This window comes from Strix aluco, chromosome 2 (assembly GCF_031877795.1).
Source record: "Strix aluco isolate bStrAlu1 chromosome 2, bStrAlu1.hap1, whole genome shotgun sequence".
NCBI classification, from domain to species: domain Eukaryota; kingdom Metazoa; phylum Chordata; class Aves; order Strigiformes; family Strigidae; genus Strix; species Strix aluco.
This window is the reverse complement of record NC_133932.1, coordinates 126,441,709-126,460,658: the sequence shown is the minus strand read 5'-3', so window position 1 is coordinate 126,460,658 and position 18,950 is coordinate 126,441,709. Positions and strand designations below refer to the sequence as shown.

Sequence of the window (18,950 nt, the reverse complement as noted above, 5' to 3'; positions counted from 1 at the left end):
CATACTCAATGCAAAGAAAGTCTAGCACAGCCTCTCTTGCTTCATCCATATGTGCAGCAGAATTGTTTCTCTCAACATGAATAACAAGTTTTTGCTCAGTGCTATGTTCCTCATAAATCAAGGATATCAGATGACTCCACTTTCAAATCCCAACTGCTGCAAGTCTCACACGTATGATAAATAGTCCCTTTTAAAAAGAAAACTAAACATGAGGATGAAACAAAGAAGCAACCAAGTATTGCATTAGACTTATAAGGAACAGATATTAGTTAGAAAAGAGGCTTATGAAAGGAGGATCAGCACTAGTTACGAGGCTGAGGGAGCAGCATTGCTCATTGTTCAGCTCAACCAGCCCTATGCAAGCCTAGAAGGCAGAGCAGCACTACAAGTCCAGGGGTACTGACATAGCCTAAATTTACTCCTTCTACTCATACAGCGCATCCAAAAAGAGTGCTGAACCGGAAAGTTACATAGAGGTAAAACTAGTAGTGCTGAGTTTTCTTCTGCTCCCCCGCCATTTCTAGTTTAGCTAATACCCCTCCCACAGGAGCCTCAGCACTGGGAAACCCCGAGGCCTGCCATTGTACTGCTGTGAGAAAATCAGAACTATGAACTCCTCCATGCTGAGGTTGCCTGGTTAAACAAGCAAAACGTTAACCCCATATAAACCAGTTCTTAGGCAGAGACCGAGAGCAGCACACCCGCAAGAAAGGGAACAGCACCTAAGCCCTCCCTGCACCCCCGCGCCCCTTTTATAAGCGCCGCGTTCGGCCAGTCTCGGCTTTCCTCAGTCCCTATTGGTCGCGAGGAGGCGGAGGTGAGGCCCCACCGCTCCGGGAGGCGGGGCCGGGCGGCCCGGTGGCGCATGCGCACTGCGGTGAGGCCGGGGCTGTGGGCGGTGTGGCGGCAAGGGCAGCGCTCCGCATGGGCAGAGGGCGAGTCCCGCCGCGGCTCTTGGTTTCCCGCCGCTCCCGCAGTGATTGGCCGCTCGGGGGGAGCGTTGGCGCTGACGCGGCGGAAGGCGACAGCCGTGGGCGGTGACGGTGTCTGGGAGCGCCCAGCCGGCGGCGGGAGAAGCGGCGGGTAGGTGTGGGCAGGTCCGCCGTTCCCTTCCCGCCGTCCGGGGGCTGGCCGGGAGCGGGCTTTCCTTTCTCTTCTCTCCGCACTGTCCCGATAGCGGCTCCCGGTGACTGGTCGCGAGCGGCCCGAGCGGGCCCGGGGCCTCCTGGGCAGAGCCCGCTGGCGGCGGGGCTCTCCCTGGGGGGCCTGCGTGTGCTCCTGCGTGCTCCGCTCCCGAGGCGGCCGCCTCAGGTTTCAGCCCGCGGCCGGCGCGTTGCGCTCGTCGCTGCCTTTTAACTGTGCTGCTTCTCCCTCCGGCTCCGGGGAGCTGCAGTTTGGTCGCTTCTCTGGGCAGCGCGGTAAGAGCTGTGAACGTGGCTTACGGGGGCTCTGGTGCAGTGTTCCCGGGGAAGGGTGGCTCAGCTTTAACTGTCATGCATTTACTGATCGCTTTGTACCGCAGCTGAACCTCTGCAGATGTTGACAGCTTTACCGTGGCGGTTGCGTTCTCTGCTTTTGGTCTTATCCTTAAAATTATTAGATCTGGATTTCGTATTGTTCGATCTCTAATTTTTTCCTTTTTTTTGGGGGCAGGAGGAAATGTAGTCATTTGCTCTTTAACTATATTTATTGATCAACTTATGTTTTGTACCTAATCAGCTGAATAAGGGAGGGCTAGCAGGAACCATGATATTCTGTCCCTTTGTATTCTCTAATGAACTTAGGATGCATTGGCTTAATAACCCTGTACCAGAAGTATCTTATGGATAATTATTTTGTTTTTACACCTCACCTGATTTCTTTAGAGTTTTGTTATTTTTTTTTATGATGCTGAAAAGAAATCTTTCCAGTTAAATTGTTAGTGCTATGTGGGTTGTTCACTAGCAATAAGCTTTTGATTTTTAAAACTAAGCAGTGGCTTTTGAAAGTCTTTGTTGGTTTGTTTTGGGAGAGTATTTTCAGGAATGTAATAATTTAAAGATCAAATAACGATGGAGGGGGCAGTTTTGGAGTAGGCTGCATATCAGGCTGGAAAAGTATTTTTTTTGCTGTGCAGATGAAAATTATAATTGCAAGGGAAATGGGAAGCAGTCTGTAGAACCAGCAGATCCTGATTCTACAGTAAAATCTACAGGGGAAACATCATTTGAAATGGCTGCTTAAGAAAACTTGAATAAAAAATTGTCAGTGAGCAATTTTAGCATTCTAGAGAAATGCTTGGCATGCAGACTGTTGTCGGAGTTTCACAGTCTTCAAGGCAGAAGAACTTGGACAGCAATCAAAAATGTTAACAAACACAATATCTTATAACTTATGAGAATATTTCAGTACAAATCACCTAAATGACCAGCCTGCTTTACTGTGTGGTGTGGTTATCAGTAGGGGTGGTTTTTTATCTTCTCAGGAGTGGAATAGTGTTTGCTGTTCACTTTGCAGATGTGCCTGTCTGCTCTACAGTGTAGAATGTGAATGCAGTACCCTTGCAGAGTTTCTTACATAGCGTAGTAGTTCAAAAGCAGTACATTTTGTGACTGTGACAAAGACAGTGCCAATGTTGTTGAGTACAGTTGGAACAGACGTGAACAGTTGTAGCTGACACTCCTGGATACCATGATAGATTTGTATGATTATGTCAATACCTGGTTTTACCTATATAATTTATGCTCATTTTCTGGTTTTCATGTTGTTCTCATAGAAGCTGATTATTCAGCGTTTCCAAAGATGAAGAGGAAGGTTGCAAAAGTTGGGAAATTGAGGCTTAGTCCTAATGAAGAAACCATGCTTCTGAAAGAAGAATATGAAAGAAGAAGAAAACTGAGGCTACAGCAAGTATGCATGTATTTTTGCACGTTGTGCGTTTAATGATGTAACAAATAATTTAGGGAAATTAACAAAAATATTTAATGTAAACTAAATTTCAGGGTCATAATGTATATTGGGTTTCTATTTAGTTTGCGAATTATTTTCCTTTTCTCATGTTTATTTACTACTACGTGCATATTTTGCTTGTGATACCATCTCTGTTTGTTATATTCACTTTGGCATCTGTTCCAGAATCTATTCTTTCCCACCAGCTTCCTGGTAACTACCATTTTTATTTGGCTGTGAACATGCAGCTGTGTCTCTTCTGCTGATGTGTCACTTGTGTAAGGATGTATACCTCTTAAGAGTGTTTCAGCTGTTTTCACAGTGATCATGCAGAAGAAATAAGACAACTACTGCTAATACAGAACTTCAGAGCTTTCCACTAGATAAACTGGATTGCTGCAATGTGTCATAGCTCTAAATGCTTTAAGTACTGCTCCTTTTAGAATGTCTGAGCAGAGTTACTTAATGTTCTTCAGAACATGTCTGTTGAGCATCTCTTTCTTCCATTTCTGTTCTGCTGTTAGACCACAGAGCTACTTCTCCATTTCTCTTCTTACTTGTTTCTTAGCCTTCCTCTGCTTTATCCTACACGAGCTGTTCAGGTCTTTCACATCTTCAAAAAATATGTATCTTAAAGACATTTACTATGTACTGTCTTTCATCCCTCGGGCTTTTTTCTTGCTATGTTTTTCTCTTTAGCAAAGAGAATTTTGCTGACAAAGTAGAAGACAAAAACTTAGTAAACAGACTTTAATTTATCAGTATAGTTGCTGATTTTCTTTAAACCATTTTGCATTGTGATAGGAGTCTTTAATAAGTTACTGTGTTGCATTTTGGAGGGAAGGATATTCCAAGCAGTTTTTACATTTTGTTTATCAGTTGTTTGGACTTGAACTGAAACATTTAACTAAGATAAAATTTATTATTTAATATATTACTTTTGGAAAAAGGTAACGGCAACTTTAAAGTATTTTCTGGACAGATTAATGGAATAAATAGCAGATGAGATGGAAAGCCGAAAGAAGGGTAGAGTATGTTGTAGAAAGACTTGCTGCAAAAAATACCGTGCTTTTTTAAGTTGCTGACAAAACATAAATGTTATTTCTACAGGTTAGAGAGCAACAGAAGTATATCGCCTTGCAGATAAGACAGAAAGTAAAGCAGAGGAGAGAAGAACAACTACATCGGTTAGAGGAGGCACTGAGAGCCGAATGGCAGAAAGCACAGGATCAAAAGATGAAAGCCTTAGAAAAACTGTATTTATCAAGCTTAAGAGCGATTGGTGAGGGTCACCGACAAGCCAAGGAGAACGTAAGTGAAACAGCTTAATATTATTGTCAGAGAAACTCTTAACGTTCTAGAAATACCAAGGTTGCAGTTTAGTTTTTTATATTCTTGATCTTGCAGTCCTAATACCTAAAGGAACAGTTTTTTCAGAGTGGAAACTTAGAAATGTTTATGTATTTTTTTGGCAGATATCTTTCCACAAGACGGGGATGAAATGGTCTAGTAGGCCTGTCTGCCAAGGCTTTTGCTGTGCAAGCTCTTGAAGTTACTTTGTTTATGTTAGATTGTACACATATATAATCGTGTTTGCTGGTACTTGACTAAATTGCACCTGGTGAATGATCATTGTTTCAAGTATGCCAGTAATATCGCAAGTTTTTCTCTCTACCATATAACAATAGCTTTTCTACAGTTAAGAACATACACAACTTTTTTTTTCTTCAGTACTTAAGTGACATGGAAAGTCTTGCTAAGGGCTTCAGAGGCCTTTGCCTAGACTGCAAACTGGTGTCACTTCTTAATTCTGTGCCTATAAACTATTTTTGCTTTCTTTAAAATCCTGCAACTTGTGTAGGCTCTCTTTGAGAGATCACTGAGGTTGTTGGGTAGAAATTTTCCATAGATTTGACTCTGAACCAGGTTTATAGAAGTCAATGGTGCCATAGATTTCTTGCATGAGTTTTGCGGACTGGTTTGCTTCCTGAATTAGTCAGGTTTTTTGGTCATGTAAAATAACGTTGTACTTTTTCATGTCTCTGTCTCTAAATCAACTTCTTTGTAAAGTCCTTTTCAATGCTAGGATGGGTGAGTTTGAGGAAAATTGTGATACCAATGCCATAGGAACAGAGAACTAATCCTAAAGAATTGGATACATGCTTGTTACAAAGAATTGATACATGCTTGTTGTAATTAATGACAGAAAGGTAGTAACATGCTTTCTCTGTACAGTTTAGTCAGCATTTGCAAAAATGTATTTATATTACCCCCTTTATCAAAGAGATGTAGAGAGAAGGTAAGGTTTCCACATCAATATTTGGTTACATTGGCTGAGGAATGTGGTAAGAAGAGGAGAATAAAGAAGATGGCAGAGAAGGAGAGGTTATTATTTAGAGTAATTTTACTCTAATACAGTAGAAAGTAATCTTGAGCTTGTGAGTCTTACCAGCAGTACTTAATTTGAATTATCACACTGATAGTATGAGTAAAATCTTGTATTAATTGCTTCCAATATTTTATTGTTAAGGAACCTGACTTAGAAGCTCTGGCAAAGCAAGCAGAAGAAAGGAAGCAAAGAGCAGAGAAGAGACATAAGAAAGCCCTGAAAGAGCAGAAGTACCAAAAAGAAAAATTACTTTGTGAGCACGCCCGGTATGCAGTAGTTATCTAGTTTTATTAAGCATAGAATGCATTTTACAGTATCACAAGGTGAAAGGCAAAAATCTTGATGCTTCTTGCTTGGAGCTTTTTTTATGTTGAAATTTTGTGCATTAGGGAATTAATGCTTGCAGACAAAGCTTGTGGATTTAGATAAGAACTGTAGTTCTAAAACCAAGACAAAAATGTCAAGTGAATGAGCTGGCCTTACAGACTCTCAAGGAGTTTGAGGCCTTTCACCTCTATATCACTATTCTCAGTCTAGATTGTTGGCTGACAGCTATTCAGTGACATATGAAATGAAATGTTCTCAGTCCAGTTCCTGATGGAGAGTTACCCGCTTGAAAAAAAGACCTACTGCATTTGTTATGGTCTTCCTTCTTAGCATGTTTTTTGTTTTGTTTTTTTTTTTAAGCAGATTGGACAAAACTTGAGCTGGCATGAAAAATGAACTATGTACTCTTGGGGATAGTTGTGCTTGAGTAGAGCTGAGACCTACTGATTAAATACTTAGTTTGGTCCACAGCTGAGCAATTAAAACATGTTGAAATGATGCAGTGCTTTCTGAAAACTTAAGTGAAAAATAGGGATTTTGATTTCTTCTTTAGAAGCTTGTGTATATTAACACTTTTGCATTACTTCAAGAAATTAATTTTCCAGTGCTGCCTTCCAGCATAAGTTCTGTTGACTTTTCAGTTTGCTTGCCCATCCCTATCCCCCAAGCATTCAATTCAGATACATCTGAATTTGTTTAATTTTAGGTTTGCCTTTTATCTTGCACAGCGCTGTCATTGTTGCTTGAATAATTTTCCTTCTCACACCTGTGTTTGGGTTCTTTGTGTGTGTGTGGTTTTTTGTTTGTTTTTCCCCCCAAGACGAATAAATGCACGTAAACATGCTCTGGAAGTGGAAAGACAAAGAGCAGCCAGAGTTGCAAGCCTGCCACCTCCACCACCACATCCCCTTGAGGTATGTACCCATGATGCGATAGTGATCACAGTTTCAGGGTACCATATAATGTAATGATTTTTTTATTGGTGTGACTCCACACAACAGGATATCCAAAACTGCTGTTTGCATACTACGAGGAGAGTGGTTCAGCAAAAATGAAGAAAATTAATGAATTATGTATTAGCAGACTTCTTACTACTGAGCTTTATTATTTGTTTGTTTCTGATCTCTTGTTATGTGTGGATTTTATTTCTTGTCATCTGAGATCTTATTTTTGTGGTTAATGTGTCTTTCAAACTTTTATCATTATCTCATTTTCATTTACTAGCCACAGTGGTATTAAACTCTATGATGATCTTTCTCAGCATGCACACATCAGACTTCTGTCATAATGTTACAGTAGTAGCATTTTGTTTAGTTCTGTAGTAAAGATAGTTCTACCTGTTTAGCTGTGGGGTTTTTTGGTGGGATTTTTTTTTTCTCCAATTTCTTTGTTTGTTGTAGAGACTACCAAATGTAGGGTAAGCTGTTTAATTTTGATAGAAAACCAGTACCTAAAGCTACTGGGGAGGAAAGTAGATTAAAAACCATATTTCTAATTCTATTCTCTACCGTTTTTAGGGGGAGACTTTGTGCCTTCTTTGTACTGCTTTGATTTCAGAGAGATTCTGCATAGCTATAGAGGTTACTGTAGGATTGCAGATCTGAACTGCAGGAAGAACATGGTGTACATTTTTACTTTGGAATTAACCTTTACTAAATTTAATTTAATGGAACTTCTTTAATGCGGAGTTTAAGTTGCCTTATGTGTTGTTGTGCCCTTTCAGACCATCAGGTTCAGGGATGTTCAGGCCACTGCCAAGAAAAGAAGGTATTAAGGTTTACTAGTCCCTGTGAAGTTATGAGAGCTTTTCCCAGGTACATTATGTGTACGTTAGTGTGTTGGATGATAGGGGTTTGGTACTGATGTATCTGGAAAAACTGAGTAAGGTTTGACCCTCACAGTTTTTGGAATGATTAGAAGGAGTGCCTATATGCTTTCCATTTGTGTCCTTTAGTACAATGCTTCTTTGTAGTTTTCTTATTGTGGAAGTTTTCTTATTGTGTTTTCTTAATGTGGAAGTTGGATATGAGTGAGGATTAAAGCAAGTGTTGTAAGGAAGTGGTAAAGTTTGGGGTTATTTTTGGTGAAGTGTATGCAAAATTGGAATTTAGATGCAATAAGGTCCTGTATGGTACCGTTCAGGTAAATTCAGACTCTCTGTCATGGTGCTGTTTTCCTCTGTGTTGTTCTGTGTGTTCCTGGTGTATCTGCTGTAGAGCAGATGAAGGCTATATCAGTTAAAACTTTGACTCTTCATTTCCTCTTCATCTCCATTTCCATGCTTGTGTTGCTCGGTTTGGCATTGTTGGAAAAGCATGAGATGCTGCAGCATTGCTTTCTGGTGACGTTTGCAAGGATGTGTATTATGTTGCTTTCTATTAAAAAACAAAACAAGTTTCTAATTGGTGACTGAAAGTCAGCGGCAGTTAATATGGGTATCTGTAGATGCTATAACAGCTAAAAAGACACAGTACTATATAATACTTTTCATCTAACAACCTCAGTAATGCTTCTCTCTTTCCATTTTACAAATGCAGAATTTCTTTCTTATACTCTAGTCTTTTTTCACCAGGGCAAGCAAGAAGACTTTGTCCAGGTTCCCCAGGTTCTGGTACAATTGCATCTGTGATTGTATTGGATGACAGGCGTGGGTCAGTACCCTGTTTAAGTATTGCAGAATCATAAATTCCTTTCCTAAAATTCTACAGTTTAGTGCATTTCCACTCATGAACAAATGTCCTTTATTCACTTTTTCAACAAATGTGATTTTAGCTGTTTTTAGCAGAGTTTGCAAACACCTGGACTTTCTACAATACGTGGGATTTGTTGCATTTAAGAAGTTCATGCTCTGATAATGGCAGATTGAATCAACAATTCTGCAGACATGCTGGATTTTTGTTGAGGAAAGATTGCATTGCATTGTTTCAGTGTAGCACAGCATGTCAATTTAATCCATGTAAAGACTAGTTGACTTTGAGCCTTTTTCCTAGTTTTCATATCTGTATGAATTTTAATCCTTTTGACATAGGCCTATGTGCTGGGAGGGCCCAGGGTGAAGAATATAGTTATTTTATTGGAAGAGTAACTGTTTGCTGTGTACTGCATGGGGTAAATGCTAAGTAAATGAAAGATCAGAGATGATTAGAGCTGTGGCTTATTCCTAGTTCTATATAGGAGAAAACAAAAGATGTTAATTGTCGGTTTCAGGGGGGAAAACTCTTGGGCTTTGTCTTGCTAAATTCATTATTCAAGACACTGAATTTGAATTGCTTAACTTTAAATCCTGTGAATTACAGCAAATTACAAGGTCATCTGCGTAAGTGTGCTTATTTTCTTGAATCTATTTACATAAAGAGCTTATTAAACACAACTGTAATCATAATCTGATGCTCTGTTGCAGCAACAGTTGAATAAAATTTCATAAAATGGAGCCAGGGCAGTGTTGTTCATTGCAGGATTACTTAGGATACAAGAAACATTTTTCTGATGATAGTCCTATTATTGTTACTCTAGCTGGTTACTTTACCCAGTTACAAAAGAAGTGGTTTTACTCTAGATATATTGTCATAATTAAATTCAATTCTCAGAAGGATGGCTTTTAGGAATTGAGGCCTTATTTAATTAGACCAACTGTTAAGTGATTTTATTGAAGTTAAACTGTAAACACCATTTTGTTCATAAGTGTCACAGAGTTCTTGTGAACTTAATTTTTTTATATGATCTCTAAGATTTTTATGTGATAGAAATGCAACCAAAAAATGTTATACTCTGAGTATTCATAACACTTGTAGTTTTGTCAGATTTTACTGTAGAATTATTTGTTTTTTTAGGGGAAAAAAAAATAAGGGAGGAGTTGCAAACCTCTTGATGGAAGTATGGATGGATTCTTAACTGCAGTGGGTCCATCATGAGGTATAATAATGTTAAAAGTACTATTTTTTTCAACCTAAATTGCTTTTGACATTAATTGGAAAATTGCAGCCTCCCACATAATTCTTGCATCTTCACAACTTTTGAATAAAATTCTGGAGATTTGATTGATTAAATGTGATTTTTAACTACTGATTTATTTTACATCTTTTTAAATAATTCAGTGGACAGGTTTAATTATACATTCTGGAAATAACACAGGTCAAGCAGTTGGTGATCTGGCTAATGAGGGTTAGGTATGGGACTTGTCTGTTTTCAGAGCTACAGTCAGTATTTACAAGCGTTTTGGTTAATATTGACATTACAATTACTATGATATAATGATTAAGAAAATTAGCAGGTTTTAAACAGTGTTATGTACAAATAAAAGTGAAGCTCTTGATGGTGTGCTTTTATTTGTACACATCTTTTTTTTTTTCCTTCCCACTGGAATAACATGCATTTTATGGTTCTTAGAACCATAAAATAAGTTACTGAAGTTCTGTTGGTAAGGCTAAAACTAATTGCATATCTTGGGATTTTAATTTAAAAACTTCACTTTCTACAGTCTTTATAAAACAGCAAGACATAATCAATACTGAAATTTTGTATGCCTCATCTTACATAGAGATAAGTTTAAGATACTACTGAGACTTAATGTGGCTCGTTGTGTATGTTCATTGGTTTATGGTCATGTCAGTTTTAAACTGCTCAGGCTATGAAACTTGCTGTTGTAGTTAATGTGGCTAAGAATCCTTTTTTAGGAGAAAGTCTAGGGAGGAGGAAGCTGAGAGAAAATTAACGAAGGAGATGTTGAAAGTACAAAGGCAGGTCCTACAGAATACCGAGTTACTTAACCTGGCTACCTCACTACTGAGAACATCAGGCTGAGCTAAAGAAGGGGGAGGGCCTGGTTGCTCAGTGTTCAAACTCTTTTGGACAAGAGTTGAAATGTGGTAGTGTACCCAAAACTTTCCAAAAAAGTAAATACGAATATTAAACGAATAGACACTTCTCAGTAAAGTTATGGAAAATGCTTCTTTCTCTGGTCAGCTAAGAAATTGGACATAATGGTTCTGATTTTCATAAAGAAAGCCTGTACTTGAGAAGTGTTATCTTGCTGTGAGATATAATTATATAGTAGATCTGTGGTTGCCCTGCTTTGAGGTGAGTGTGACAGCTCTTGTAAGTGGGATTTGTATTAGTACATTAAACTCAATTGCTTTTAATTTAAGGTAATGCTTTAGAAACACAAAGGTAGAGCACCTTTTGATGATGTCAATTTGTGTGGAGGAGTTTGCCTTAGGCTGTTACATGCTCTCAGTTGTTAAGCCTTCTAGATCTGCCTTGTGCTGATGTGATTTATTAAATATTAAATGTATATAAAGGTTTAAACAACAATATTTTCAGGAGAGAATTTGAGGGTGTGGCTTTCTTCTAATACTAATTTTAAGTGTTCTGTTCAGTTGCTTTTCTAGAGATACTGTTCTCTGATACAACTGTACTTGTGCTTTTCTTCCTAGAATTTTGAAGTGAAAAAGACCCCTGCAGTAAAGCTGTATAGTGCCGACAACTTCTCTGTTACACATTACCATATTTCCGAACCCTACGTGGACAGAGAAGTGGATGGAGAGCAGGTGATTAACTCCCAAGTGTTTGTGATATGTGCTTCCATATATCTTTCTTTATATTGTGTACAGTGTCTGGATATCAGCAATTCAGTGTTCTAGAACTTGTCTAAAAAATATGAACTTACATAAAGCAGCCATTGCACAACTTACTAATCAGAATCTTAGATGGGGAGACTTGTAATACCTGTTATGTGCTCAGTCACTTGTGGGATCACACCTGACAGTCCCACGTGAACAGACCTCTGTAAAGAGGTGAGTTCACAAGACTGATGTACTGTTAGGACACCTAAATCTTCTGCTTCGTGGTTTATGCTAAATTAATAATTGCAGTTGCCCTGCTTTTTTCTCTTCCCCTCCTTTTAGCTGTGTAAAGACTACCAGTCTTTACCTCGTATTTGTGTTCATCTGTTCATGCAGTCAGCAGTTTCAGCTTACCAAAATGGCAGAAGTTTAATTTGGGAAAAAGAACAATGAATAGATTTTTGCCAAATGGGAAAGTTTACTCAAGTTCACAGTACACTCAAACAAGGACTAAAGTCAGATTGGAAGAAGGGGAGGACCTGGAAAAGTGAGAGATGGAGCAAAAGCTTAGCTTTTAGAGGTGATTTTTGAATTAGGGTAATGCAGTTGAAAAGTGAACCAAACAACAGTTTGTTTTAGTGGTGACGTGATACCACATTCTAAGTTCCTGTTCTGGATCAGCCCCTTTTAGACTAGAAAAGAGCTCTCAATAAATTTGGTTTTGTCAATATTTTCTTTAGTGCATTCATGAAGTTTTTGTTCATGAAGTTTAGGTTTTCTTAACATTTGAAGGACTAGGCCTCAACAAGAAGAGATACTTTATTCAGCTTTGTCATGGAAAATTCCAAAATGTTAATCTTTGTAGACTTGCTTATGTGCAATGATTTAGGTTTTTTTTTCTTAAGTATTTTTTAATTTTCATGTGTTAGTAAGATTTTTTCATATTTAAAAATTGCAGATTGTTTTTCATTTCCCATATGAGAGTGAAAAAGCTTCTGGATTTATTCCCGCAGCCCTTGTTTAAAACAAAACAATGAGGACAGAAGTAGTCAATCCGTAATATCAACTGTATTATTCATTTTACCTTGTATTGTGGGAAAAATAGCCATTCTACTGTAACAAATTGTCATGGTTTAACCCCAGCCAACAACTAATCACCATGCAGCCGCTTGCTCACTTGTCCCCACTGCTGGGGATGGGGAGAACCAAGAACAAATAAAACTTGGGGGTTGAGATAAGAGCAGTTTAATAATTGAAATTACAATTTATTTTTTTAATGAAAAGGAAAATAACAAAAAGAGTGAAATTAAAACTCAAGACAGACAAGTGATGCACAATGCAATTGCTCACCACCTGCTGTCTTATGCTCAGCAAGTCCCTGAGCAACAATCTGCCCCTCACGACCAACTCCCCCCAGTTTATGTACTGAGCAAGATGTCATACAGTATGGAATATCCCTTTGGTCAGTTGGGGTCAGCTGTCCTGGCTGTGTCCCTTCCCAGCTTATTGTATCCTTCCAACCTTCTTGCTGGTGGAGCATGAGAAGCTGAAAAATCCTTGACTTAGTTGTTGCTAAGTAGTGTTTATACTAAAAATGTCAGTGTGTTATCAACATTATTCTCATACTTAATCCAAAACACAATACTATAGCAGCTACTAGGAAGAAAATCACCTCTATCCTAGCCAAAATCAGGACACAAATACCAATGGTTGTCCCTAGTACAGTTTGAAACTAGAATGCTTTGACATGCTTATGGAATATGTAAATATGCATATTTCTTTTTTTAAAAGGTAAAATAATAAAGTGCTTTTGCTGCAGAATTGTTCATTTATTGTTACGTATGCTTTAAACTACCACAAAGAACTTCATGGATTTAACTATTGATTGACTGCCAGCCAGATGCTCGGTTAGCTGCTGAAGAAGAAAGGAAACGTTTGGAGGAACTACACAGAGAGGCAGAGAGGGAGAGAAGAGAGCAGCTTGAAAAGGCACATCTCAGAGGAAGTCATGCCTTGAAGAAGGTCCATTTGGCTCAGGTAGGCAGTTGTGCCTGTTTTTAATGTCAAAATGACCAGTGTTGAGTTGTAGGTAGGTGATTAGTAAAGAATTATAGGAATTTAAAATTGATGGACTAAATGGAGTTTTCAGAACGTGTCTAAAAACCATCAAACTCTGTTTGCTTATTTTGGCTATCTGGAAGGAAGTAGAATGAAAGTATCCCCTTCATAGTGTTTGACCAATCAGTAATAATCAAGCTAAACTTTTTAAATGGGTGATGAGGTCTACTTTTCCTCATCAGCTTTATCTGCAGTTGATTATTCTGTGCTTCAGGGGAAAAAAAATAGTTTATTATTAGAAGGCAACAGTTTATTTTTTTTATTTTTGGAAAATTTTTCAAAGTTCTTACTTAGAGACCGAGGTTCTGTTGGTGTATAAGTCTGGAAATACTGAAATTGTTTCATTTAAGAAATAACTGAACTATTGAGAAAAGTCTTTGTACCTAGAGGTATGCTCTGAAATTCATTTTATTGTCTGTTACCTTCACAAGTACTTTTGGAAGCTAGAAATAGCAAAAGCTTCCTTGTTTATTTTAGTTGAGATACAACTGGCCCTGAATGAGTAACCAAACTAAAATGGGGAACTGTGGAAATATTAACAATGCTCATTAAGTTAACAGGAAAAAAAAAACCACAACCAAACTTCAAGTAAAGCTTTTTTTAAACAGCTTTCATATATAATTGCAGTGTGCCAAGAGTATGTATTTCACATCTGAAAAAGTAGCGATTGCTGAAGTATATACTAAAAAAAGTAACTTGTCAAAGGAAGTACTCGTTTACCTTATAAAACAGAAGATTTAATTCTGTTGAGGAAAGTTGGCCTACAGGTGTACAGTCTGATACTTTATTTAACATTAGATCTTCTAGGTAGTATTGATGACTCCTGTGTTTAAAGGTCAGATACAGCCTTCTCCCAAAGGAGCACCTTCTCTCTAGAATAGATTTAACTTTAAACATTAAGGATTAAACAAACTTCATGGTAACCAAATGGAAGTGTTTTATCAGTCCTGACATATGGCTGTCTGAATGTGAACTCTGAATGTTTGTTATCCCTCTCTATACTTGAAGGACAGGGAAAGGCTACTGAAAGAACTTGAGCAAATGCAGAATATGGATCGGATGCGCAGAAGACAGATTGTAGCGCAGATGCCACCTCAACATTTTGTGCCTTCATACAAACGCATGGAAGTAAAAGAAGAATGGCAGAGAGAATTGGAGTTTGCATTTGAAGATATGTACAGTGAAGACAGGAGTAAGTAATTTGTTGAAGGTTGCTGCATCTGGTAGCCCAGTAGAGGAGAGGTTGCTGCAGCTGTCCATTCCCAGGTCGAGCTGTGTCATGACCTGGATTGGAAGCCCACAGAGTCACAACGGTTCTGTGATCCCCTCAGGTTAAATTAAGGTGAAATGACACCAAACGACTGGTTAAAATGTTTTACTTGCAGTAGAAAACAATTTAAACTTGGAAGAGGATAATAGGCAATGTGGTCTCTTAAATCTATACGAAAGAAAAGAAAGGAAAGGAAAGAAAAAGGAGAGAAAGAGTCAAAGAAATGTGGATCACCACCCCCGGATCCAGCTTTGTCTCAGGTCCAGTAATCTTGGGTGGAGGGTGCACACACAGCAAAGTTTGTTGCCTCTTAAGTTCATTTTATCACCTGATTAGCATACTTTTTTTTTCTCAGTTCCCTGAATTTTGCTGACTTCATGCTTCTTGAGCATCATCCAGCTCCTGGGGCAGAAGTGATCACCTCTTTATAAGTTCTTGTCACCTCTTAAGTGGTGAAGGCACAAAGTCATTAGCAAGGCATGCATGGTGTCTGGCTTGCACAGTAGAGCCACATAGTATCGGGCTTACACAGTGGAGGCAGTGATTAGTGGTACATGTGCTTGACGGGGAAGCATTTGGTTTCACTCAGTCCATGTCTCCCCCTTTGAGACTTATCTAAGGAGTTTGTCAATGCAGCTGCTAGGGAGTAGTGCATCCTTCGATACACTCCACGCTTCCTTGGGTGACACTCCTTAGACTAATCACAAAGGCCACAGCTTCTCCTTGAGGTTTTCTGTGTCATGAATGTTTGAGGCATTTCTTCCTTCAGTTCCTTACAAGCTGGTAGAAAGGCTGTGTGCGTAATCACAGTAGGCACACACATGAACAGGCTTTTGGTACGTGTACACACAGCTGGCCACACAGGCCAACACTGAAAACACAGCACTCACATTAAACACAAACAACACAAATGGCCTCATCCTGTTCACCATGAAGGCCTGTTAGTGGGATATGTGTCTGCATAACAGTATGGATCCCTCCAACAGTTGGTCTTAGTCTACTCAGTTGTCCTCTGTACCTGAGGTCTCCTCCACCTGTCACACTGTGGATCCCCCAGGAACAGGTCTTAGACACCCTGTCTACCCAGTAATTCATCCTGGACGCTGTAGCCTTCCAGTTACCTCACATGTCCACATATACACTGCTATGCTCAAATATGTGCTACGGGTCACTCAGTAAGTGGCTTTAGACACTCACTGTACCTAGCAGCTGGCTCTTGATCCCTAGTCTTCTGAGTTGCTGGCTCCTGGGCATGTAGCCCCAAGACCTGCTGCTCCACTCCAGTTGTTGCTGCAGAGACCCAGCTGGGTGTGTGAACATATGCTCAGACGTGCACATGATATGGATTCCTGACCTTTTATACTCAGTCTACCCAGTAGCTGAACCCTGGATCTTCTTGTCTCTGGTTGTCTGAGATGTACACACCTGTGCTGGAAGGTTTCTTAGTTGACTCTGAGATCCCATGGTCTCCCCTGTAGCTTGGATCTCCTGATCTCTCCACTAGCCAACTCACAGATCCCCTGGCCTCTCCACTATCCAGCCCAGTCTTATGGCTGCTTGATATGTAGCTCCTAAGCCTCTTACCATTCTTGCTGTCTAGCGTGGCTTGCAATTTGCTAGCCACTGCATGCTGGTACTCATAACCACATAATATGTACTCATTCTGGTATCTGCAGTTGGCAGTGATCTGGACACAGATGCCCCTGTGACTTTTGGTCCCCACTCCAGTTGCTGGCCCCTATATATCCTTACACACACATGCAAACAAAATAGAGGGTTCTTCATCTAGGAAAACAGCTAGAAATGGAATTTAGTGAGATGACAGGACAGACTGTCAGGCAAAGTGCATAGCCAGACAAGTGTATTGACTGGTCCCTTTTATCCCCTTATTATATTTTTCCTCACACTTGTTCCTCCCCAGATTAACTTGATCCTTTCCTTTCCCTGCCTCGGTTCCTCCCCTAAATATTTATAGGTGTACAATCCCAACATGATCTTCCCATGTGTCCCACACCCCTTGGAGGCAGTAGCCCCCTCAGTTGGTAAGGTGATCATGGGAGAACTCCTGTTGACTGGTCTTCCAGGATTTCACACCTGGACCTTGTGATCAGTCAGTCTCCTGTGACAGCCCTGTGAGCAGCCAGGTCAGGGTGTGTCTTTACCCTGATGAAGTTACTGGGATCCTCCTGTGTGGAATTGTTCTGGTATGCTGCTTTTTGTGTAAAGATGAGCCTTTTATCACATAAACTTTTATTTTGAAAGATATAGCATATTCTAGTGGAAAAGCCTGTAGAATTTCTGAGTTAATAGATGGCTATTGATCAAGGTAATTCTGAATCTTCTGTTTTGGAAAAGGGAAAAGTTGAATTAAATCTGTTGTGAAACAAGCTGTTGATATCTGAACTTCCTATGGATTTGTATGATGGGTATAGTCTTGCAATGTTGTTTGCTTTTTATTTCAATTGGTTATTTTATTTAATTAGAAATGAAAGGAGACCTGATTTTACAGTTTGAGCCACAGCCTTTGCCAGCCCCTTCTGATAGATCTCAAGATAATGAGCTTGATATCTCTTTGGAGCAAGAATCTGCTTGTGACACTCAACCAGAATCTGCTAGTGATACTCGACAAGAATCGGGACAGATAATAGAAGAGGAGGTCCCTAAAGAATCAGAAAGTAAAGCTTTTAAACTTTACATTTAACTTTTTGGTTTTATGGTAGAAGATAAGAGTTTTAGTTTAACATAGGAAATAAATTAACTTTAGATTTAACTAAAATATCTTTAAGTACTAAAAATATCTTTAAGTACTAAAATTCCTTAATGCCTGTGAAGTACTTTGGTGTCACATGGTTTATGATGTTTTTCATGGATGATAACACACTAATGATTATGAATTTAAGAATGAAAATGTGACTTCTTTTTCTAATATACTTCATTAGCATACTGAGAATAGTTTTTAATTGTTGTAAGAACTACTGTTGATAGCCATAATTATTCCTATATAATTAGTGTAAATTATGGGATGATGCTGGTATGTGAACTTAAATATTTTTTGTTTTGTGTTTTGAAATATTTCAAAGTGAAGCTTTAACTTTAATACAAGGTCTACTTATTGTATGCGCTTTATGTTCAGGTTTGTGATTGAGTTGCTCCGTATTGTGAGTAGGCTGCAACAAGTTGTGTAAGTTGCGCGTGTGTGTGTACTCTTCACTTGTGGCATGTACAGGATAATGTGATGTCAACAAGATGTGTGTTAGTGAACTTTGCTGCTTGGCCAAGCATTTCTGCTGCATCCCTTTGCTGGCACAATCTGTTTTTTGGTCTGTGATGCATTGTGTTGCCAGTGCTAATACAAAAGAGAGGGCAGGAACGTACAGGCAGACAGGGCAAATAGTACTGCTTATTTTTGCAACAGTACAGTCTAGGAGTAGTCTGACTGAAACACTACAACTAGCTTAGCCCTCCTTTTATAGCATGCAGAGACAAATTACTGCTTCTCTCTTGCAGGTAGGAGAAAATATTGTTAAGCTTTTAAAACTTGATTATATAACTGAGCAATTTGTCCAACTGTGTAAGCAGTTAAAAAACCCCAAAAAACCCTGCAAAAAAGAGTTTTTTGTTTTTATGATGTAAAGATATTCATTACCCAAAACTCTTAACAGCATATATTCTTTATAGATCATAAAGAAGCGAAAACTCACCAACCTCAGTCAAAACTTGCCTTAAAGAAATTGCTAAACAAGATTAGAAGTCAAAAAGAGGAGTGGACATCAAAAAGTGAGAAAGAGATTCAAAGTGAAATTGAGACTATTGAATCAGGCACAATTGCTAGTGAAGAGAGACCATTATGTGATTTAGAACTTAACTCTGAGCAACAGAGAAATACAGTATGTGAAGCCAAAGGTACGTAATACATGCATCAAAATTTATTGTGCTGGAGTAAAAAGACTTGTAAGGGTAGACTGTTTAATGAATTTTCAGTGGTGGTGTTTTGTCATGTTGCCAGAAAGTACAGTTCTCCTATTCTTGCCCACAGTGCATTGTGGATTTGTTGAAACCACAAATGAGAGAGGTTTTTGCTCTTATGTCCAACTTGCCCAACTCCCAACTTGTGGAGTAAAGATGTCCAAAATACTTTTGTATCTTTTAAGTCTTGCCTAAATTGTTGTCACACTTGGTGTTGCCATGCTTTAATAGGTGTTTGCCTCCAGGAGTAGAATTCTCAGTGCAAAATTGGGCATTGAAGTTCTGTACCTGTTGAACTGGAAAAGTCAGATGCTTCAGGGATTCACAGCTAGAAATGCACAAAACAAGCATGAGCTGATGTATTTGAAATCATGGTGGTGTTTTTCTGCTT

At 39.0% G+C, this 18,950-nt stretch overlaps 1 protein-coding gene across 6 annotated transcripts in view; it reads left to right on the top strand.

Moving 5' to 3' along the window:
- The first annotated feature begins 892 nt into the window (after positions 1–892).
- Positions 893–18,950, top strand: part of CEP295 (centrosomal protein 295) — a 43,709-nt gene continuing 25,651 nt past the window's right edge. For 3 of the 6 annotated variants that reach the window (XM_074816288.1, XM_074816287.1, XM_074816283.1), the window contains exons 1-10: positions 893–1,083; positions 2,756–2,889; positions 4,039–4,239; positions 5,459–5,583; positions 6,465–6,558; positions 11,077–11,190; positions 13,102–13,242; positions 14,332–14,515; positions 17,077–17,268; positions 18,272–18,496. In XM_074816288.1, coding sequence (XP_074672389.1) covers positions 2,782–2,889; positions 4,039–4,239; positions 5,459–5,583; positions 6,465–6,558; positions 11,077–11,190; positions 13,102–13,242; positions 14,332–14,515; positions 17,077–17,268; positions 18,272–18,496 — 1,384 coding nt within the window. In that variant the 5' untranslated portion in view covers positions 893–1,083; positions 2,756–2,781. The other 3 variants (XM_074816286.1, XM_074816285.1, XM_074816289.1) reach the window with 3 other exon arrangements.